Source organism: Phocoena phocoena, chromosome 7 (assembly GCF_963924675.1).
Source record: "Phocoena phocoena chromosome 7, mPhoPho1.1, whole genome shotgun sequence".
In the NCBI taxonomy this organism is placed as follows: domain Eukaryota; kingdom Metazoa; phylum Chordata; class Mammalia; order Artiodactyla; family Phocoenidae; genus Phocoena; species Phocoena phocoena.
The window spans coordinates 62816625-62835106 of NC_089225.1; the positions used below are offsets into that span (position 1 = coordinate 62816625).

The 18482-nt window shown below is 37.6% G+C and overlaps 1 protein-coding gene across 2 annotated transcripts in view; it reads left to right on the plus strand.

Annotated features, from left to right (window-relative positions):
- Nucleotides 1-621: 621 nt before the first annotated feature.
- Nucleotides 622-18482, plus strand: part of UBE2E3 (ubiquitin conjugating enzyme E2 E3) — an 88873-nt gene continuing 71012 nt past the window's right edge. The window contains exons 1-3 of one of the 2 annotated variants that reach the window (XM_065880264.1): nt 622-984; nt 2025-2243; nt 4015-4065. In XM_065880264.1, the coding sequence (XP_065736336.1) occupies nt 2050-2243; nt 4015-4065 (245 nt within the window). In that variant the 5' untranslated portion in view covers nt 622-984; nt 2025-2049. Of the gene's footprint in view, nt 985-1136; nt 1394-2024; nt 2244-4014; nt 4066-18482 lie in introns of those variants that run through there. The other variant, XM_065880265.1, reaches the window with a different exon arrangement.

Genomic DNA, 18482 nt, shown 5'->3' on the forward strand with positions numbered 1-18482 from the left:
TTTCCTCCTTCAATGCCCAAGACCCCATCTTGCCCCTTTAGCTCACACGGGGGGCAAGAGGCAGCTTTCCTCCGCCTGCGTGCCTGGCTTCGTCAACGACACCCATTAGTCTCCAGTCTTCCAGGGCAGCGGGGGGCTCTCGTCCACGCGCCCCGGGCCCTTGCCCAGGCGTGGGGGCCCCGTGGACCACGCTGGCCCGTGTGTAGGGAGAGGAGATGCGGCCAGCCCCGGGGATGACCCTGGCCCCAGCCTGCGGGGGCGGGTAGTCCAATGGGCAGCCTCGCTCCGGAGGCGGGCTCAGGCCGGAAGCCACCCCGCGGCACAGCGGCCCCGCGAGACGGCGCCCGCGCCCCTGCCTTCTCCGGTACCGGCTCCGCGGCCAAGGGCGTCAGGGGCCAGCCCGCCGGGTCCCCGCCGCGCTCTTTGTCCTGGCCGCGCGCGGGCGGACGCGTGCGCCCCCCGGGTGAAGGGAGGCGCGGAGAGAGCGCGCGGGAGCGCGCGGGAACAGCTCGCGCCCGCCGGGCGCCGGCGGCGCGCGCCCCTCCGCCAGGCAAGCAGCGAGCGAGCACGCGCGCCGCCGCCGCGCCCTCCCCTCCCCCCGCGCTCGCCTCGGAACTTGCTGACTGCGCGGCCGGGAGGAGCCGAGCCGGGCGGCGGCAGCGGGAGGCCACAGTGCGCGGGGGTCTCCCGCGTCCCCTACGCCTCGCCGGGAGCTCGCGCCCTCGCCCAGCCGAGCTCCCACCACCCCCCCCTTTTTTCCGAAGGCGCTGGGCGGCGCCACCCTCCGGCCGGAGCCCGGCACTGCACAACCCCCTCCGACTTTCAATGTTCCACACTCCCCGGCCAGAGCCTCCTCGGCTTCTTTTTTTCCCTCCCCCCCCTTTCCCCCCCCCCAGCTGCCTCCATTTCCTTAAGGAAGGGTTTTTTTCTCTCTCCCTCCCCCACATCGTAGCGGCGCGCGAGCGGGCCGGGCGGGCGGCCGAGGTAAGGCGGCGGGGCCGGGGGGCCGCGTGGGGGGCGGCCGGGGCGGCGGCGGCGGTGGGGGAGGGGGCGGGGGCGGGCAGCTTTGTTCGCGCCGGGAGCCCGCGCCGCCGGTGTCCGCGAGCCGCGGCGGGGCCGGCCGGGCTGCTCGCATCACTTGGCGCCCGGCGCGGTGAGCGCTGCCCGCGGCCCCCGCGCGGCCCTCCCCACAAAGGGCCGCGGAGCTGCGTGGCCGCCGTCGCCGGCCGCGGCTCGCCTCGGCGGGCGCGGAAATTTGTTGCACTTCTTGGGGCTTTGTTTGTTTGTTTGTTTTCCCTCTGAAATTTTTTTTTTCGTTATTTTGGACAAAATGTCGGTCCGTGATGTAAAAATTGAGCGAGGAACCTTGATGGCACGGGGAGCTTTGCAGAAGGTGCAGTTTGAATTCTGCTTTTCCCAGGGTGGCAGCTCGGTCTTGGCCGGATGAATCTTCTCTGCTGGCCGTGAAAACGGCCAGAGCAGCTTGTTAGTTGATTTTTTAAAATTCGTTAAGTGTTGTATTTAAAGGCTTACGGGCTCAGAGGAGAAATCGCCACCTTAAATAAGCATATGGGCTATTAATAGGGTATGTTTTCCTCTCGGAAAGGGAATTTGGTAGCTTTGACCAATGTCAGTGTGTAAATATTTAGACGTTATTAGTGACTTTTTAACATTTTTCAGCGAGATCTGTTATTTACAGTGTGTCATATGTTATTAATGCTCGTTGCCTAAGTTCCCTGGCAAATCTGTTTCTTGCCTTCTGAGAAAGTAGACAATTGATAGATTGTCCAAGGGATGGAAAAAAATGTGAGTGGGTTTTCTAACTTGAGTTCGGTAAAGCCCTGAACGCTGCCGTTGTGAGACACATCACCTCCCCTGTAACCTTCCTGTACGATGAGATGTGTGAACACTTTTGAAGCGTTTTCATTAAAATATGATTTTAGGTGAAGATTAAGAGAAGAAAATGCTGTTGGCTTATTTCTTAGACTTACATTTCCTTTATTTCCCCCTTTTCTCTTTAAAAGTTTTCCAAGAAATAACTTCACCAAGATGTCCAGTGATCGGCAAAGGTCCGATGATGAGAGCCCCAGCACCAGCAGTGGTAGTTCAGATGCGGACCAGCGAGACCCAGCCGCTCCAGAGCCTGAAGAACAAGAAGAAAGAAAACCTTCTGCCACCCAGCAGAAGAAAAACACCAAACTCTCTAGCAAAACCACTGCTAAGTTATCCACTAGTGCTAAAAGGTAATGTGTAAAAAAAGGATTAAGCACGTTGTCAGGTTGTCTTCCAAATGGCTGGACGCTTTTGTTGGTTTTATATCAGTAGCAATAGTTCGAAAACATTTCCTTTGCGCTCAGTTTTATTTGGACTTGAATGAGTTGTCATTCTTTAGGTGGCATATAATCCACCTCCCTAGAATTAGACTTTTAAGCAAACTCGTTCTGTACTTTGGTGACTTCAGTGAGAGTGTCCTTGAGCAGAGATTGGACTAACATCTGACAGATTGTTTAAGGAGTTGGCAAGGAAAATTTGGTGAACCCAAATTAGCTGGTACATTGAGGATGTTTCCTTTTTATGAGTCATATTCGGCTTCCTTGAAATTGACACTTAGATCAGCAGTGTCTCTTCATGAAACTTAATGATCAGAAATGGTCATGTTTGCTAGAAAATTTGTAAATTCAAGGCCTTGGCTGTATTTGAAAGCAGATTTTAAAATTGTGCTCCAAATCTCCTTTCAGTTTTACAAACATTACTTTAAGTCATGCATCCCAGGTATTACTTTTTGTAATTAAGCTATGGTTATATAGCTCTGTGTCCTTGTGAGGGCAAATAAAACTGAAAAGTAGCCATTTACATTTTAGGTGGCACTTGGTGAGTGACAACTTTGTCATTTTTCCTCTTCACTCTAAAACTTGTGGATATGCTTGTCACGTTAATACTCAACAGCAGGAGAAACATATTTTGTTGGATATAAGTGAAAGATCATTTGTTTCTTGTTGATTTATGTTATCTGTAATGGTGAAAAAAAGACTGTCAGTGGGACCCCATCAGTGGTAGTAGTAGTGGAATACCCATGATTTCTAGTAATTATACATCAGATGCTTCTATAGCATTAACCAATATCGACATTTTATTGATTTTTGTTGATCACAACCAAAAGAAAAAGAATATAAAAGCTGTTAAAATGTTGGCATTCTGTAGTGATATTCTGTGGATTTTCGCCTCTATTACATCAAAGTATTAATAACGAGAATATTTATGAAATAACAGCAGTCGTTGAGATAATTTAAAATTCTCAATTTGTTGTAATCTTGTTGATGAACATATTAGACACATCTTAAGTTTTGAAAGCATTTTAAATTTGAATAAAATAAGGACTGCGTTTTTTCCTTTTACCTCAGGGATGTCATTATCTCTTCTTCCAAATTTATTTAATTTAAGTGCTGTACTTAAGGTCAGGGAAAACAGATTCAGTTAAATAAGAATGCCAGAATCCTTTGGAAGTTTTTCACTGGTAAAAATATTTGTAAATTTCAAACTTTTTTTTTTTTTTTTACAGATAAAATATTGTCAAAATTATTAATGTGCACTTGCAGTAGCTTGTTAACTCTTACCTTGGTAAAAGTGACTTGAAGTCATTGTCAAATATTCTAGTGCTTTCCCTCCTCCCTTCTTGTCTCATTTGCATATAAGCTTGAAAAGAGAATTTCTTTGGTAAAAAGTGTTTTAAAATACATTTTATATCCTTTACTGAGTACTAGTGGAGGGCTAGTTCTCAAATCAGGTGTAAATGTCTTACTTATTTATAGTAGCAAGTGAGAAAAAAAGCTGCAAAGTTTCTGTTAAGGGATTTGGGTTATGCCTCTGAGAACAAAGAGGAAGCAGCCATGTTAGCATTACTGAAGGCGAAGCCAGCCTTGCATTTAACTGCATGGTGGTAGAGGGCAGTGTAATTCCCCGGTTATTCTGTAGACTCTCTCAAATCCTTTTTGTCTGTTCTCATTTCACTAACAGAATTCAGAAGGAGCTAGCTGAAATAACCCTTGATCCTCCTCCTAACTGCAGGTAAGAAACAAATTTTGTTTTAATTTCAAATTGTGGAAAAATATCAAGAGATTCATGTATTGTCCTTGAATATGTTGTGCTGCAGAAGAGGCTACATTTGTTTCTTTACAGCTTTGCAAGTGGATTAAACAAAAATTGTCTTGGGTGAATTAAATTTGGGTGGAAAAAAACCTTTTTAGCGCGTATCATACACTTTGGACTTACGAATATGATTTTGTGCTTCTTGCCGGGATTAGTATGAATAGTGCTGATTTTTGTTCTGCTGTAATAGTTCTATACTGTGTTTATTCAGAAGTATATTGCAGAAACTTCTAAAATTTTGCTAAGCTTTAAAGTTACTGCTTGTGTGCAATCTGAACTGACCTTCCAAATTTAGAAATTGCTGAATGTGGTGTTACAAACTGTAAATGCAGTAAACAAGAGTATAGTTGTTTCTGTTTGATTTATTCAGTAATTTGCCTTAAGGACAAATTTTTTACGTGCTAAGCTAATGGTCTTAGTTGCTGTTTTCTAGAGAATAAATTGCTGGAATTATTTACATTTTAATTAAATGGCCTAATTACTTGGGAAAATTCTTAGTAATTTTAGTACTTGAAATTCGTATATAAAAAGCAGTGAATGAGTTGGAATTTGTGGGAAGAAGTCGTTTCAGTGAAACTCATGTAGAATAATTTAAGATTGTTGGTTGGTATAGGTGTATTAATAGTAACTGGTTGGTAATATTTTTCCTGAAAAATTTTTTAAAATTCCTCTTACTTAGTGCTCAGTTTTTCAACAGTGACTTTATGGCTTCCAAAATTCATCAAACTTAGAAAACCAGTCTTTAGATGATTTGGATGGATATACCTACTCAAGAACAAGAGTGGCTGCTAGAAATAAGGAAGTGTTGTGGTTTGATATGAAAATGTTTTCTTGTTTTACCTATATTTTTGCTATAAGTTGTGTTCACTTGTGATGATCAGACCTATTTCTGAAGTCTACTTGAGATATAATAGGATATAATCCAACTGCTTCTTACCATGTGTGTTAAGTGGGTCCTCCAATAAGGTGATCTGATCCTTATTTGCTCATACTTGTAATTAGACATTTCAGTTCAAAAAGGAAACATGAATGTAGACTAATTTTAAACATAGTGGTATGTCAGATCTCAAAGTAGCACTTACGAGCTGCACTGTCCAGTAATGTAGCCACTAACCACTTGTGGTTATTGACCATTTCAGTTGTAGTCCCAAAATGAGATGTTCTGTAAGTGTAGAATACACATCAGATTTTGAAAACTTAGTATGAAGAAAAGAACTTTTGTAAAATATCTTACTGCTTTTCTGAAAAATATTTATTGGGTGTTGAAATATTAATATTTTTGATATGTTGGGTTACATAAAATGTTTTAAAATTAATTTCTTTTTTTGCCATTTTAATATGGTTAGACAATTTAAAATTACATTTGTGGCTCGCATTATATTTCTGTTGAACAGCACTGCTTTAGAGAATAAATAAATCAAAGTATTTCCTTTCAGGCTTCTAAATGGTGTGTCAAATCTGTAGCCATTTAGGGAGGTCAAGTTAAATTTGCTCTCTGGAAGAATCACTTAACTTGGCAGAGTGTATTCTGGTATTTCTCATTGTAAAAGACATAAAGATCTATCAGTTCAAAGGTCTTAAATGTTTTAAAATTGCATGTAAGGTCAAACATTTTTTAAAGGTTTTTGTTGATTTTCTGCAAATGGCACAATCTAGTGTTCTTGTGTAAATCTAGCGAACCCAGTAGAGATGTGTGAGATGCCCTCAGAGGAGTAACTTAGTGTTGCAGTTGCTGAAGAAATGTGCTGTACATGTTTAGCCCAGGAATGTTTCCACAAGGTCACTGACGATTATTTTAGAGGAAGTAGAGTCTTTCTTGGAGATAGAAAGTTTAACTTGTTATTATTTTTCTCTTTATCTACCAGATTTCCTTTCAGTCCATGAAATAATGCTTCACATTTAGTGATTAGGCTAGTGAAATAGTGAACCTTTGGGCTTGCCCGTGTGCAGTAACTTGGAAACAGCATCTGTGCTTTCCCTTGTCACAACTTGTGATCACTATCAACTATTGCAAATGACATCTTTCAGTTCTCTGCTTCTTGTTATGTGTGAGTTTCTTTGTGACTGTGTGAGTGATTAAAGAAAAAAAAACAGAAAATATGAGCCTTAGTAGGAGACTGGAGAAGTTTTTTTTATTGGTTTGGGGACAGCCTTCTTTCATAGGCTGGACAAGTAAAATACCCACGTAGTTTCGTGTGTTTTTCTATAAGTCTTCAGATTCTTTTGGGTGGAAGAACATCTAGTCCTTGTTCTTGAGCAGGAATTTGGAATAGTGAGTGTTTAGTGGAGGCATTTTAGGAATTTGACAGCTAATTTAAAATTTGTATTGTATTTTTACCTTGTGTCATACTGTGGTGTTCTTGTAATTCACAGGTGCATTGGTGAGAATTTTAGCTTTATGATGATCGTACAGTTTAGATTTGTTAATTTTTGTCTTAAATAAAAATGGGACTCTATATTAATAAATTCTAGAGTATGTGAATTCATATTGCCTGAAATCTATGAAACCTAATTCTTTTGACTTTAATGTGTAGTTAATCAGAATTCCATTATGGTTTTGAATATGATTTTTATAAGCTTATCAAAGTACGTGACACATTTAATTCTTCCTCAGGGAAGAAATGTAAAGTATGTCTGTGTACATTCAGGAAAAAGTTGAATGGAATACAAGAAAACTCAACAAAACCAAACTTACTCAGACTTGATTAAGATTTTTGTTAAATTCCTTCCTATGTTTAATTAATAAAATATTCTTTAGTTATTATATAGCTGTGTCAAATATGTATACACCCAGGGTGATCATAGGATAAACTTAATTACTGAATTAAGTGTGTGGCTTTAAACATCTTTGAATACATTTTGATAGTATTGATATTTCTTTTCCCAATAGTATAAAAGTTTGATAAAATGTTATTTCCAATGATTTGATGGCATTTCAATTTTTAGGTATTGGCGTGCTTTAGGCCAAAGCATTCTAAACATAGGGATATGACATTTAGTGCCTTCAATTCATACTCTTTACTGTGCTCCAGATTAGAGTATAAACAGCTGATACACCAGTGAGAATGAGGGGAAATTGTATGTGCTATTAAGACATTTATGTTCCATCCAGAGAGTGTCCTTGTCCTCTCAGGACTTGACAGGTGGTGGAAGTTTAGAAAGGTGCTGGATTTTGAACTTAGCCTCTAATTCTTTCTGTATCTGAGAAAGTAGAAAAATACTCTCCAAAAATATTCTTTAATATGTTCAGATTGAATCTGTGTTAAAGTAGGTATTCAGGGACATTTGTAAATCGTTTTTGAATGTGGGAAAGACCTTATTGGGAGGGAGGTGTGACGGTATCAAGTTATAGTATTAATATGCGAAACCTGAAAGTAGGTACTAATGCTTGCAAGTTTTGCTCATTTCCTTCTTTCTAAAAAAAAAATTAAGAGAAGCAGATAAGTTCTAAACCAGAAGTTGGCAAGCCCTGATTTATTTGTAAACCTGATTGTCTAACTGGATGAGCTCTGTCTCCCTTTGAGGGTTACCACCACTTTACATCATTTCTGGGGAAGATAGAACTTCGCTGGACTAGACTGTCTGGGTTCAAATCCCTGTTGTGGCACTTAATAGCTATGTTAACTTAGATAAGATATGGAATATTTCTGTCTTTCAGTTTCTTATCTGTATAATGAAGATTAAAATGATATCCCTCTTTATAAGTTTGTTGTGAGGATTAGATGAATTAATATGTTTAAAATTTTTTTAACAGTGTAAACTTGGTCAATAAAATGGCCGTAGCACGGTTAAAGAGGTAGTTTATAGCAGTATGCCTTCACTCTTCCTGGCGTTTTCTCCAGTGCATCAGCATCCGACTGTAGGAATAATTTCATCTTAATCAGCTCCGCACCTATTTATTGACACTATGTCTCTATGTTTTTTTGATGTTAGTAAAAGCAGTTCCTTGGAACTTGAGTAGAAAAGAAAATAAACCTAAGAACATTGGGTAAAGCTGAACAAATAGTATATCCTCTTTAAAGGAATATGCATAAGGTTAATGATACTTAATTCAGTAGAGAATGCTCTGGCTGTCCAATAAATTATAATAAAAAAATTTTAAATAGTGGTGATAGTTATGTTTTCCCTTTTAAATGTTCCATTGTAGGAATTTGTAGTTTTACTGTGTTGAGAATGCGATTATATCAATGTTTTTATAAAATTTAGATTCTGAATTGATACAGTTTACTCGTTACCTAAACACAGAATTCTTTCCTTCTCTCTGATCTAGGGAGAGATTTTGGAAGCTTTCTCTAATTGGTGTATGAAGGCAGGTCATGATCAAAATAATGTGATATCTACATAGCTTTGCTGGTTGCTTATACAATACTTGGTTTTAAACCCTCCCACACATGGATAGATTGCTTTTTCTTTTTTACTTATACATTTGATTGTTATTAGCCAACAGTATTAGCCAGTTTATATTAGCCAGTGTGTGCTATGTGAAGGTACCCTATTTTATAAAACAAAATTGTACCATTAATCATCTCGTCCTTTTGTTTTCAACTCTTGAAAAGAAATCCTGCAATTGCCTTTTTATAAAAATTAAATCTCAGTTGGACGCTCAATTTGTAAAACAGATAAGTATAGAACTACTCTGACTGAAGGTGTTTCCATCTCACTCTACTGTGGTCATCTACCAAGGGTAGTTCTTATTTTATTTTTAATTAATTACATTTTGGCATCAGCATAGACCTCAAAAATCATGAGGATTTTTCTTGGTACTTCGACATTCCTGATAATTTTAAATGTTTTATTTTTTAATAAGCTAATAGTTGGTTCAGCACAGCTGTAATATCAATACATGAATCCAGTATGTTAATACTATATACTATAATTATTTACTTGTTTGTCTATCTTCTGCAAGAGTTAGTGGTCCTTTGAAAGGAGGATTGTCTTGAACATTTTTCTGTCTTCACACAATGCTTTTCATGTGAAGATTTATTAAGTTAATAAATAAGTTGAAGTCTGTCAGATTGACAGGAATAGAAATTCTAGGCAAAACAATGAGTTTGGATTGGAGAAAATCTATTATATATCCCATATATTCTTTACTTTTTCATAATTGTAATTTTTAATATGATTATTCAGAGGTATTTTGTTACCATTTTTATTATAAAAGGAAATTGATTCACAGTAAAGCTAATTATTTCCCTCATATATGCCAGTGTAGCAGAAGGACTCAGTTCTGTTGTGACTAAAAATTTTTTCCAAAAGAATGATGTGATTGAAAATAATATTCTTCCCCATCTAAAGGTCACATTTTTATTAGGGATCTGTTAATTTCAGTGCAGATAATGTAATTAGAAAGTGTGTGAAAACTGTGCATTTAAAAAGTTGCATGGTTACTTTGCTGCTGCATGCAAGACTCAAATTGTTTTGTTCCTTTCTATACATAACCAACTGGTACCTTATTCTCTCCTTGAATAAGTTGCTGTAACAGCAGATGGATATGTTTAGTTATAAGAAAGTCAACAAGTCATTGTTCCTTAGAGTGCCGGGCGCTCAGATTGATGACGGAGAACTTGATCTGCCATTCTGGTCTTTCCTACAAAATTAAGATTAAAAACAGAATAAAACCACCTGTAGATCTAGAGAAATAGAAAATGGTTTTTTTCCCTTCCCATACTGCTTTTAACAGGAAGTATATTTGGCAGTTTAGGATCTAGAAGAATAAACATCTTTAAACTTTTAATATTTCTCTTGCCTCAGTTCTCAACTGGGGGCAGTTTTTGCCTTCTTATTCCCTCACCCCACCCTGGCCTAGGGGGCAATTGGCAATGCCTAGAGACTTTTCACAACTGGGGGAAGAAGGGCTGCTACTGATAATTTAGCGAGTAGAGGTTAGGGATGCTGCTAAATACCTTGTAATGCCTAGGTCAGCTCCCTCCAACAAAGATTTATCTGGGCTATAAAATGTCAGTAGTGCTGAGGTTGAGAAATCCTGCTTGTAGATGTTTATTCCAGTGCCTTGCCTCTTTAATTTTTACATAGTTTTTTTTTTTTTTTTTTTACTGTTTTCCTATCTTACTAGTGATGCCTACTGAATACATTCTCCTGTACCTTCCTCAGAGTTGGTGTCCCCATCTCCCACTACTCTTGTGCTGTAGTTTATCTTATGTTATCTGATACATGTCTGTTTTTTTTATGTGAACCTACAGGAATGGCTACCTTGAGTACCTGCTAAATTATGGTCTATTGAGGCCAGAAATGCTTACAGCAGTATTTTTAATTAACTAGTCTCCTTCTAGTTAATTATACCCTCTCATGATTTAGCTTTAGGCTGGTTGTATCTGTGTGCTACTGGGAATATTGAAGTATCATCAAGTAGAAATACCATTGGAAAGTCATCAAAATTCAATTGGATTCAGTACATTGATTGAACTACAAACAGGTTAGAAAGCCATGCTCTTCATTTGATTTTTATTTTTATCATTAAGACAATACAGAGATTATTTACTTCTATTATTGTTACAAGTCCACAGTCCTTTATTTCAAACTCTTGAGGCCAGTAATGTTTGAGAATTTGGAAATTTTAAGATTTTAGAAAGGGAATGTGATACATTTGTTGTGTTTTATGTAACCCCGCCAGTGGGATCTGGAGAAGCACTCCATAATCAAACACATTCATATTTCTACAGTCAAATTGTATGAATGTTCATATTAAGGGGATAAATAGACACTACAGATAGTTTTTGGTTAGTTCATGTTTGGTGTTGCTGCCAAATTATTTTTCTCCAAACTTACTTTTTTTTAATCTTTGATTTTTAGAGCTTTTGGGATATTCCAGAATTGCGGGTAAGCAATTGTGGCTCTATAATACTTCTGTTACAATCACAAGTGACTTCAGCTATTTTACTCATGGTGAAAGGGTGTTTAAAGTCTTGTTCAGCTTTTCTTTCTTTTACCTGTTTCCTGATAGCTGTTTTTAGTTTCTCAGTTGTTATTTTTGTACTGTTGCTTTTTTTTTTTGTATAACTTGTGTGCTTAACTAGAAAAATGTTTAGACTCTTGATTTTAGAATTTTTTCTCCTTAAGGTGAAACTGTAAGTATCAGTTTCTTTTTAAGTTATTCTGTGTACATTGGATTACTTTTCTACTTTGCTATCAGAATTCTCTTTTAGCCATTCTGTTCATTCTGGATATACAAAATTACACAGAAAGGAAGATATCCTTTAATACCTAAGCTCAGGACTTGCCATTTTTATGTATGCATTTTGTCTAGCATTTGAGTGCAGTTAGGCTGTAAAAGGAGACGTTGAATTTTGCTAAGCTGTGTTGCGTTAACAAACAAACCTAGAAAGCTTATAACATGAACATACAAACGTTTGTCTCACTTATGTGAAGTCCTCTTCGGGTCCAGCGACTCTCCTGGTTAGCCCTTCCACGTGTTGGCTCAGATCTGTGCAGCTTACATCTTGTAGCCCTGCCATTTGGAGCATGTGTCCAGGCAAGATAGCTAGAGGGTCATGTGCTGGCTGTTAAGTGCTTTGGTCTGGAAGTAAGGCATGAATTAATCACATGGCCTCGACCGACTGCAAGGTGGCTGGAAAATGTCGGGGAGCATATGGATATTCAGTGAGAAATCGATTTCTCTCCCTATATACAAAGGATATATACTTCATGAATAAGTGAGCACCCAGCCTGACACTGCTGGATTCCATGGTATAGTGCCTATTAATATGCTATTTTATTTAATTCCCAAAACAATCCTTTGAAGTATCATTCTTGTTAAGATTTCAAAAGCTAATCTGAGAGTTGTCACACATGTAGTGCATATACATAATAGCTCCAGGGCAAAAATTTAGGCTTACTTTTTTTTTTTTTTTTAATACATTTATTTATTTATTATTTTTGGCTGTGTTGGGTCTTCATTGCTACTCGCAGTTGAGGGGAGCAGGGACTGCTCTTCGTTGCGGTGCGCGGGCTTCTCATTGCGGTGGCTTCTCTTGTTGCAGAACACGGGTGTGCAGGCTTCAGTAGATGCAGCACATGGGCTCAGTAGTTGTGGATCATGGGCTCTAGAGCACGGGCTCTATAGTTCTGGCGCACGGGTTTAGTTGCTCCGCAGCAAGTGGGATGTGGGATCCGCAGCATGTGGGATCTTCCCGGACCAGGGCTTGAACCCGTGTCCCCTGCATTGGCAGGCAGATTCTTAACCACTGCGCCACCAGGGAAGCCCTTTAGGCTTACTTTTTACGTGAAGGTAAGCACTTTTGCTTTTGTACACTGCTGCTTGAGAAATTGGGTAAAAGCATTCAGAGTTGTTTAAGGGTTTGTAGGTGCATGTTTAGTATAAGTACATCCCATTTGTTTGCTTACAGTCTCTTGAAGGATCCAAAATACTGTATGGTTTTAGAACCTGGCAAGAGAGGTCCAGATGGTGAGTTGGAGAAAAAAGAGTTGCCTTCTTTGGCTTGGGGGTGCTAGGATCACCTTGAGTTTTTTTTTTTCTTCTTCTTCTTTTTAAATCATTCAGAAGCATTTTCTTTTCAAGGAGCATTCCCCAAGTTGCCAGCTTTCTTGGTTATTCTCTTGCCTTATAAGGAAGAAGGTCAGGGATTGAATACGATCGTAATGGAAAAGGCAAATCTTTGTTCTCTGGCTTGTAGTTCCTTGTGTAAGGCTTTTCTTTGGGCAAAGCAATGAGACTTTAAATCTGCCTCTACTTTTCTGTCTGGGGTACTGTGAAGCAGTCTATGTTTATGAATTGCTTTGAAGTTGGAAAAAAAATCTGTGGATAAGAATTTCTAGCTTTATGGAGAAAAGTCCTAATCACATAGGATTTTAGGAGTATTTTAATGCTGATTTCTCAGCAACATGTGCACTTGTTATTTTTTAATACTGGTACTAGATCTGACTTTTTATAGAAATTTGGCTTTATATTAGATCCCTCTTAATTTTGTCTTGTTTTATATTGTTTCATAGTTTATTTAAACACTATTTTTCCTAAACTTGTGAATTTATACAAAAATATTTCCAGATAATAGTATGGAGATTTGCTTTTTTCCTAGGAGTCTCTCTGGAAGAGGAACTGTTCCACTTAGCAAAACAGACATAATGTTTTCAGTGTGACCTAGGTTGATATAGTTCATTTTAGATTGATAAAACTAAATGAGTTTTATGAATCAAATCTGTTTTGCATCTTGTCTAAATGCTGTATTAAAATTAAAATTTAAAGCTTTCAGGTTTTTCTTTCTGTTGACATTTCATCAGTTTTATAAGGGTATAAAAGGAAATAGTGTAAGCTTGTTTTTAGCACCTGTTTTCGATGTGATGGTCAGTAAGATGTGATTAACCTTAAGTAATAGCAGGAGGGTCAAATTTCTAGAGTTATTAAATTTTTAAAATCCCAGCCTCCTGTTTGGTCCTTGTTGTAAATAATAATTGTTTTAATTTTATGGTTATTTGCAACAGATAAAACTTTGAAAGGAGTTGCAATATTGCCTTGTTCGTTCATTGTCCAAGGTTTAGTCTGTCTGTTTTGGAGGAATTTGGACCAGTTTTGCCATTGTGAAGTTTCTTTGCTGCTTCACTGTCCCAGAGTAAATATACTTTGTCATTCTGTTTAACTTCTAGCTTGTCTGGGGAAAAATAAAGACATCTCTAGTCTGAAATTGCTTTTGGGAGTATAGCTCCACATGTTTTGGTCTGAGTGAAAGGCCTAGGGAAACATGAATTTTGTTACCTTTTTATTTTATTTTCCTTTACTTATAAATCATCATGATGATTCTCCCTTTATATCCATGGGACTCGCCTTTTATAAACACCATTTGTTCCCTTTCTGAGGGTGGTTATTTGTAGTTTGTTTTGCCACTTACCATCTTATAGGTCCTTTACAAATGGATCATTTTTTTACATTAAATTTTAGTAAGTCAAGAATCCATTTATTTAGGGTCCCCAAGAGAATCAATCTCAGAAGATTGTGGCTACACATTTTTTATGGCTTCCTACTGCTTTCTGTAGTCTTCTCAATTTAAACAGTAGCAACAACAAAATATAGAGGGCATCATAAAGCCTTGGCTTTATGGTTTTATTTTTGTTTCACACTTGTTTCTAAGGGTATTGGTAATATTTGTTGGATTTGTAAATACTTGTAGTAAATTTACCTGCTATCACAAAGAGGGGAAATCTGGCATTTGAAGGGTTTAAACACCTTAAATGCATGTGACCCGTGTGGAATTCAGTGACGGTTTTAACTAGTGCACCTTTAGATTTTCTTTATTTTATTTACATCAGTGTCTGTTTAAAAATTTTAAAGACATTTCTGTTATATCCTCCCAGATGCTTAATATCCCCATATCCATTAGAGGACTATGCCAAGTATTCATTTTGTTCTTTTATAAGCCCGAAAATAAACATGTTGCAAATGATCGCTTTTCCCTCCTGCTGAGGTTTCTTAATTTTTTAAAATTAACTTATTATGGAGAACTTGAAACATATACAGAAGTAAACAGACTAGTGTGATAAATACCCTTGTAGCCTTCACCCAGTTTCAATAGTTACCAACCTTTGACCAATTTTGTTTCATTTATAACACCAAACCATTTCACCCTCCCATATTACATTGAAGCAAATCTCAGACATCATTTCATCTGCATTTTTAAAGAACAGCTATTTCAGTGTGCATTTTCAAAAGGTAAGGACTTCTTTTAATTTAACCACGATGTCATTAACACATCTAAAAATATCAAAATTCTTGAATCAGTCATTGTTCAAATTTACAAATGTCTCAGGGATGTCTGCCTTCCTTCTTCGCAACTAATTTGAATCAGTATCCAAATAAAGTAGAGACACTGTGATTGGTCGATGTTTTTTATGTATCTTCCAATCTATAAGTTCTCTCTTTTTTTGTTTTTGTCTTTCTCTTTTTCGTTTTTGCAATTTATTTAATGAAATAGGGCTGAGTTTCTAAGTCTGGATTTGCTTATTGCATTCTTAGTCATAGTATAATATCTTTCTTTGTGTTCAGTGTTTCCTGTAAATTTGGGAGTTAGGTCAAGAGGCTTTTTCGTATTCAGGATTGATAGCCCCCCTCCTTTTTTTCTTTTGACAAAACTGCCTTATAGGTTGTAGTGAACTTTTCTATCAGGAAACACTTAAGATCTGATTGTCTTTTTGTGATGCTGGTAGCCGTTGGAATACATCTCTTAAGAGAAATTTACCCACATCTTTCATTTGGTTACCAATCCGGTGAGTTACATAGTGAGGGCAGAATAAGTGGTTAATTATTCCCCTTGTTTATCAGATTTATTTTTTTCTTCCTTTTCAGAATAATGAGTTGGTTTCCTATTATCGTTTTCAGACTCATTGTGAACTTGTATTTGTTGTGTTTCATTACGTTGCAGTACTTCAGTATATTGCTGCTGTAGTCCTTACAGACCTTCTTAATTTTAAATAAACTTCAACTTAAATTGCTTTGCCTTAGGAAACTTTGGATGTGTAAAAGTTGCATGGACATATTTGGTGGTAAAAAAAAAAAAAGCAAATGCATGTTATTCAACTTAACCAATGCCCTGGGTGTTATTTTTAAAACAGAATACTTACTGAAACTATTGCTTTAAACATAACATATTTTCCTGGCCACGTCTTCATTTGTCAAGGGATAATCAATGTCTTAGCATTAGAATAACCAAAATTCCTTTATTAGAACTCTATGTCTCTTCTTAAGTTCTGAATTAAAATAGATTAAGGTGGAATGCAAAGACCTTTATCAGAATCAAATTATCACAAGAATTAAATTTAAAAATGAACTTTGTTGTTCATTTTTATCTAAACATACAAGAAGAATACACAAGAAAAGCGACCTTCTTTGTCTGTTTACAGTGTTTCTTATTGGTGTCCACTTTGGCATTTTGGACTGGGTTGTGCTTTGCCTTAGAAGACACTGAGCATCCTTGGACTTCGCTGACATAGTGCTAGTAGGGCCTCTCCCAGTATTGTGGCCACCAGAAACCAACTCCTCATCCCATTTCCAAATGTCTAGCGGGGAAGAAGGGTTATCATTTCCAGTTGCAAATTACTGGTCTAGATTCCACATTATAATGATAGCAAATCATAATGCTGTAATAAAAATATTTTTGTATAGCATTGCTTTAAGTAATGTATAATTTGTAATAGACTTCTTATGTAAAATCTATCATGACCAAGTGTGTATGATTTTACTGCATATGAAATTGTCTTCTATGCAAAAAATAGATATTTTCTTCCTCTAGCGTTTTACTTTTTTTATACCTCCCCCAAACTCTGAAATCTTTCATTAAATTTAAGCTTTTTGTATGACCTTAACGTGTACATATACACAATCTCTGGCAAATATGTATCTTTGTATATTCCTTTGATCTTTTTATTGTGAGTGAATTTGATTTTATTTACAGGAAAATCTTTGCTCTTAACTGGATTTTTCTGCTAGCCCATTGCCTGAAACTGAACCTTTCCTTTTCATTTATCTCCAGTCTCTTTCCAATTATTAACCTTATCCTGTTTCTGAGAGTTTTTGTTTTTTTCTTAAGCCCATTAAATTGTCATCTTTTCTCTTCTTATCCACTATCTGGCTGCCCATTTATCTTTTAGTTTACTGAGCCATATATGTAGCCACATCTCCACTTTTCTGTCTTGTATTTCTTTCATCTTTTTGTAATCTGGCTTTTCCTCTTCTGTTTTATTTGAAAAAGCTCTTTGGTAATCTAGCTGTCAGTGTTTTCTTCATATGACTTATTTTAAATTTCTTTTTTGTTTTAACTGCTTGCCTTCTTATATGTTTTTACTTTCAACTTCTTTTTTGATGTCCCTGAAATGTCTCTTCTTTCTCCTAATTACTCTTCTTTAAGTATTTAGTATTTCCTCTTATGTGGGGTATTATTCTTTTTTTTCACTCTTGTATCTTTTATCCCTTCTCATTTCCCCTGGGCACTCATGCCACATTGTGTCACAGCTGCTTTTTGATTATGGAATTCCCTCAGGAATTTTAGTGGGTGTCCGTCAAAATGTTCTGCATTTGGTTCTTAACTTATCTTTATTTTTAATTTCTCTTATGTATAAAAGCTATGCTGTGGCAGAAGTGGTCTGTTTCCCACCCCCTGGGCATAACATGGGTTTCTAGGTTCTGCATCTCTGTTTACCTTCTCTCACGGCATAGAATGGCTTTCATCCACCAAACAGTCGTGCTCCTTTTAAGGCCCATTTCAAATCCTACATCTTGTGAAGCCTTTCCTGCATATCTCTCTTTTGAGAGGCTTACATATTTATTCTCTGCTACTTATCGCCTCTTGTCACATGCCCTTTCTTTCTAACTGAACTGGGCACCAGAACTGGGTGTGGATCTTATGTTTCTTTACATTTTCACCTCTTAGTATAATACTCTTGCACTACATTTTAGGATAATGTTAATGAACTCCTAAGTTGAAAGTAGTTCTGAAACTAGCCAAATTCTCAAACGTGTGGCATACCACAGGAACCCTACTTTGACCATACATCCTGGTTTATATCTTTTGTCTTGGTGTAATTGTTAATAGCATTTCCTTTCACTTTCAGAAATATCCCAGTTAGTATGAAAAGTTGTAGGGTTACCTTACCCTAATGCTATATGTGGGCAGTGTTCTGGTTAGGCTTGGTGAATCAAAACATTCTTGTAATCAGGCACTGTCCAAAGCAGAGATTCTAATTTCATAGTCCAAGGGTGGCCTGAGGATGTGCATTTTGAGAAGCATGTCTTAGGATTCACGTACTAGCTACGCTGTAATCAGTTTTTTGAGAAACAGTGCTCTGAGATTTAGGGTCATTGTTGGGATGAGGAGAGTTGGGAAGGGACAGGGGAGATAATGAAATACCATTTTTTCTCTATGAAGCTAGAGAACAGTTAAGGTTGTGTTTCTTACTTGGTTTTTAATGGCTAGCTGTTTCTTAACGTAAGCACTCTCTATACTTTGATTGCCTGTGTCATAATGCAAAAGATTGGTAAAAGTGGGAGGAGTGTGAGAAACATTAGCGCCGTATGTATATGTATATGTATGTGTGTGTAGCTAATGACTTAATGAGGGCATGAAATTTTAGTGCGAACAGCTGAAAATAAAAGTAAATCAGAACTTAATAAGGTGCAACTTTGGAGGAAGACGGCATTAGCTAAAAGCACCAGAGACGTCCTTAAATCTTACTAGATGTTTTTATTTAAAAAAAAAAAAAAAAGAAAATTTAAAACAAACTTCAACAGCAGTCTCTTAACGATAATCGACAGAGGATGATTCATTTGAAAACATGGATTAGATTATTTGTAAAATAACTTTTAAAAATTTATGCTT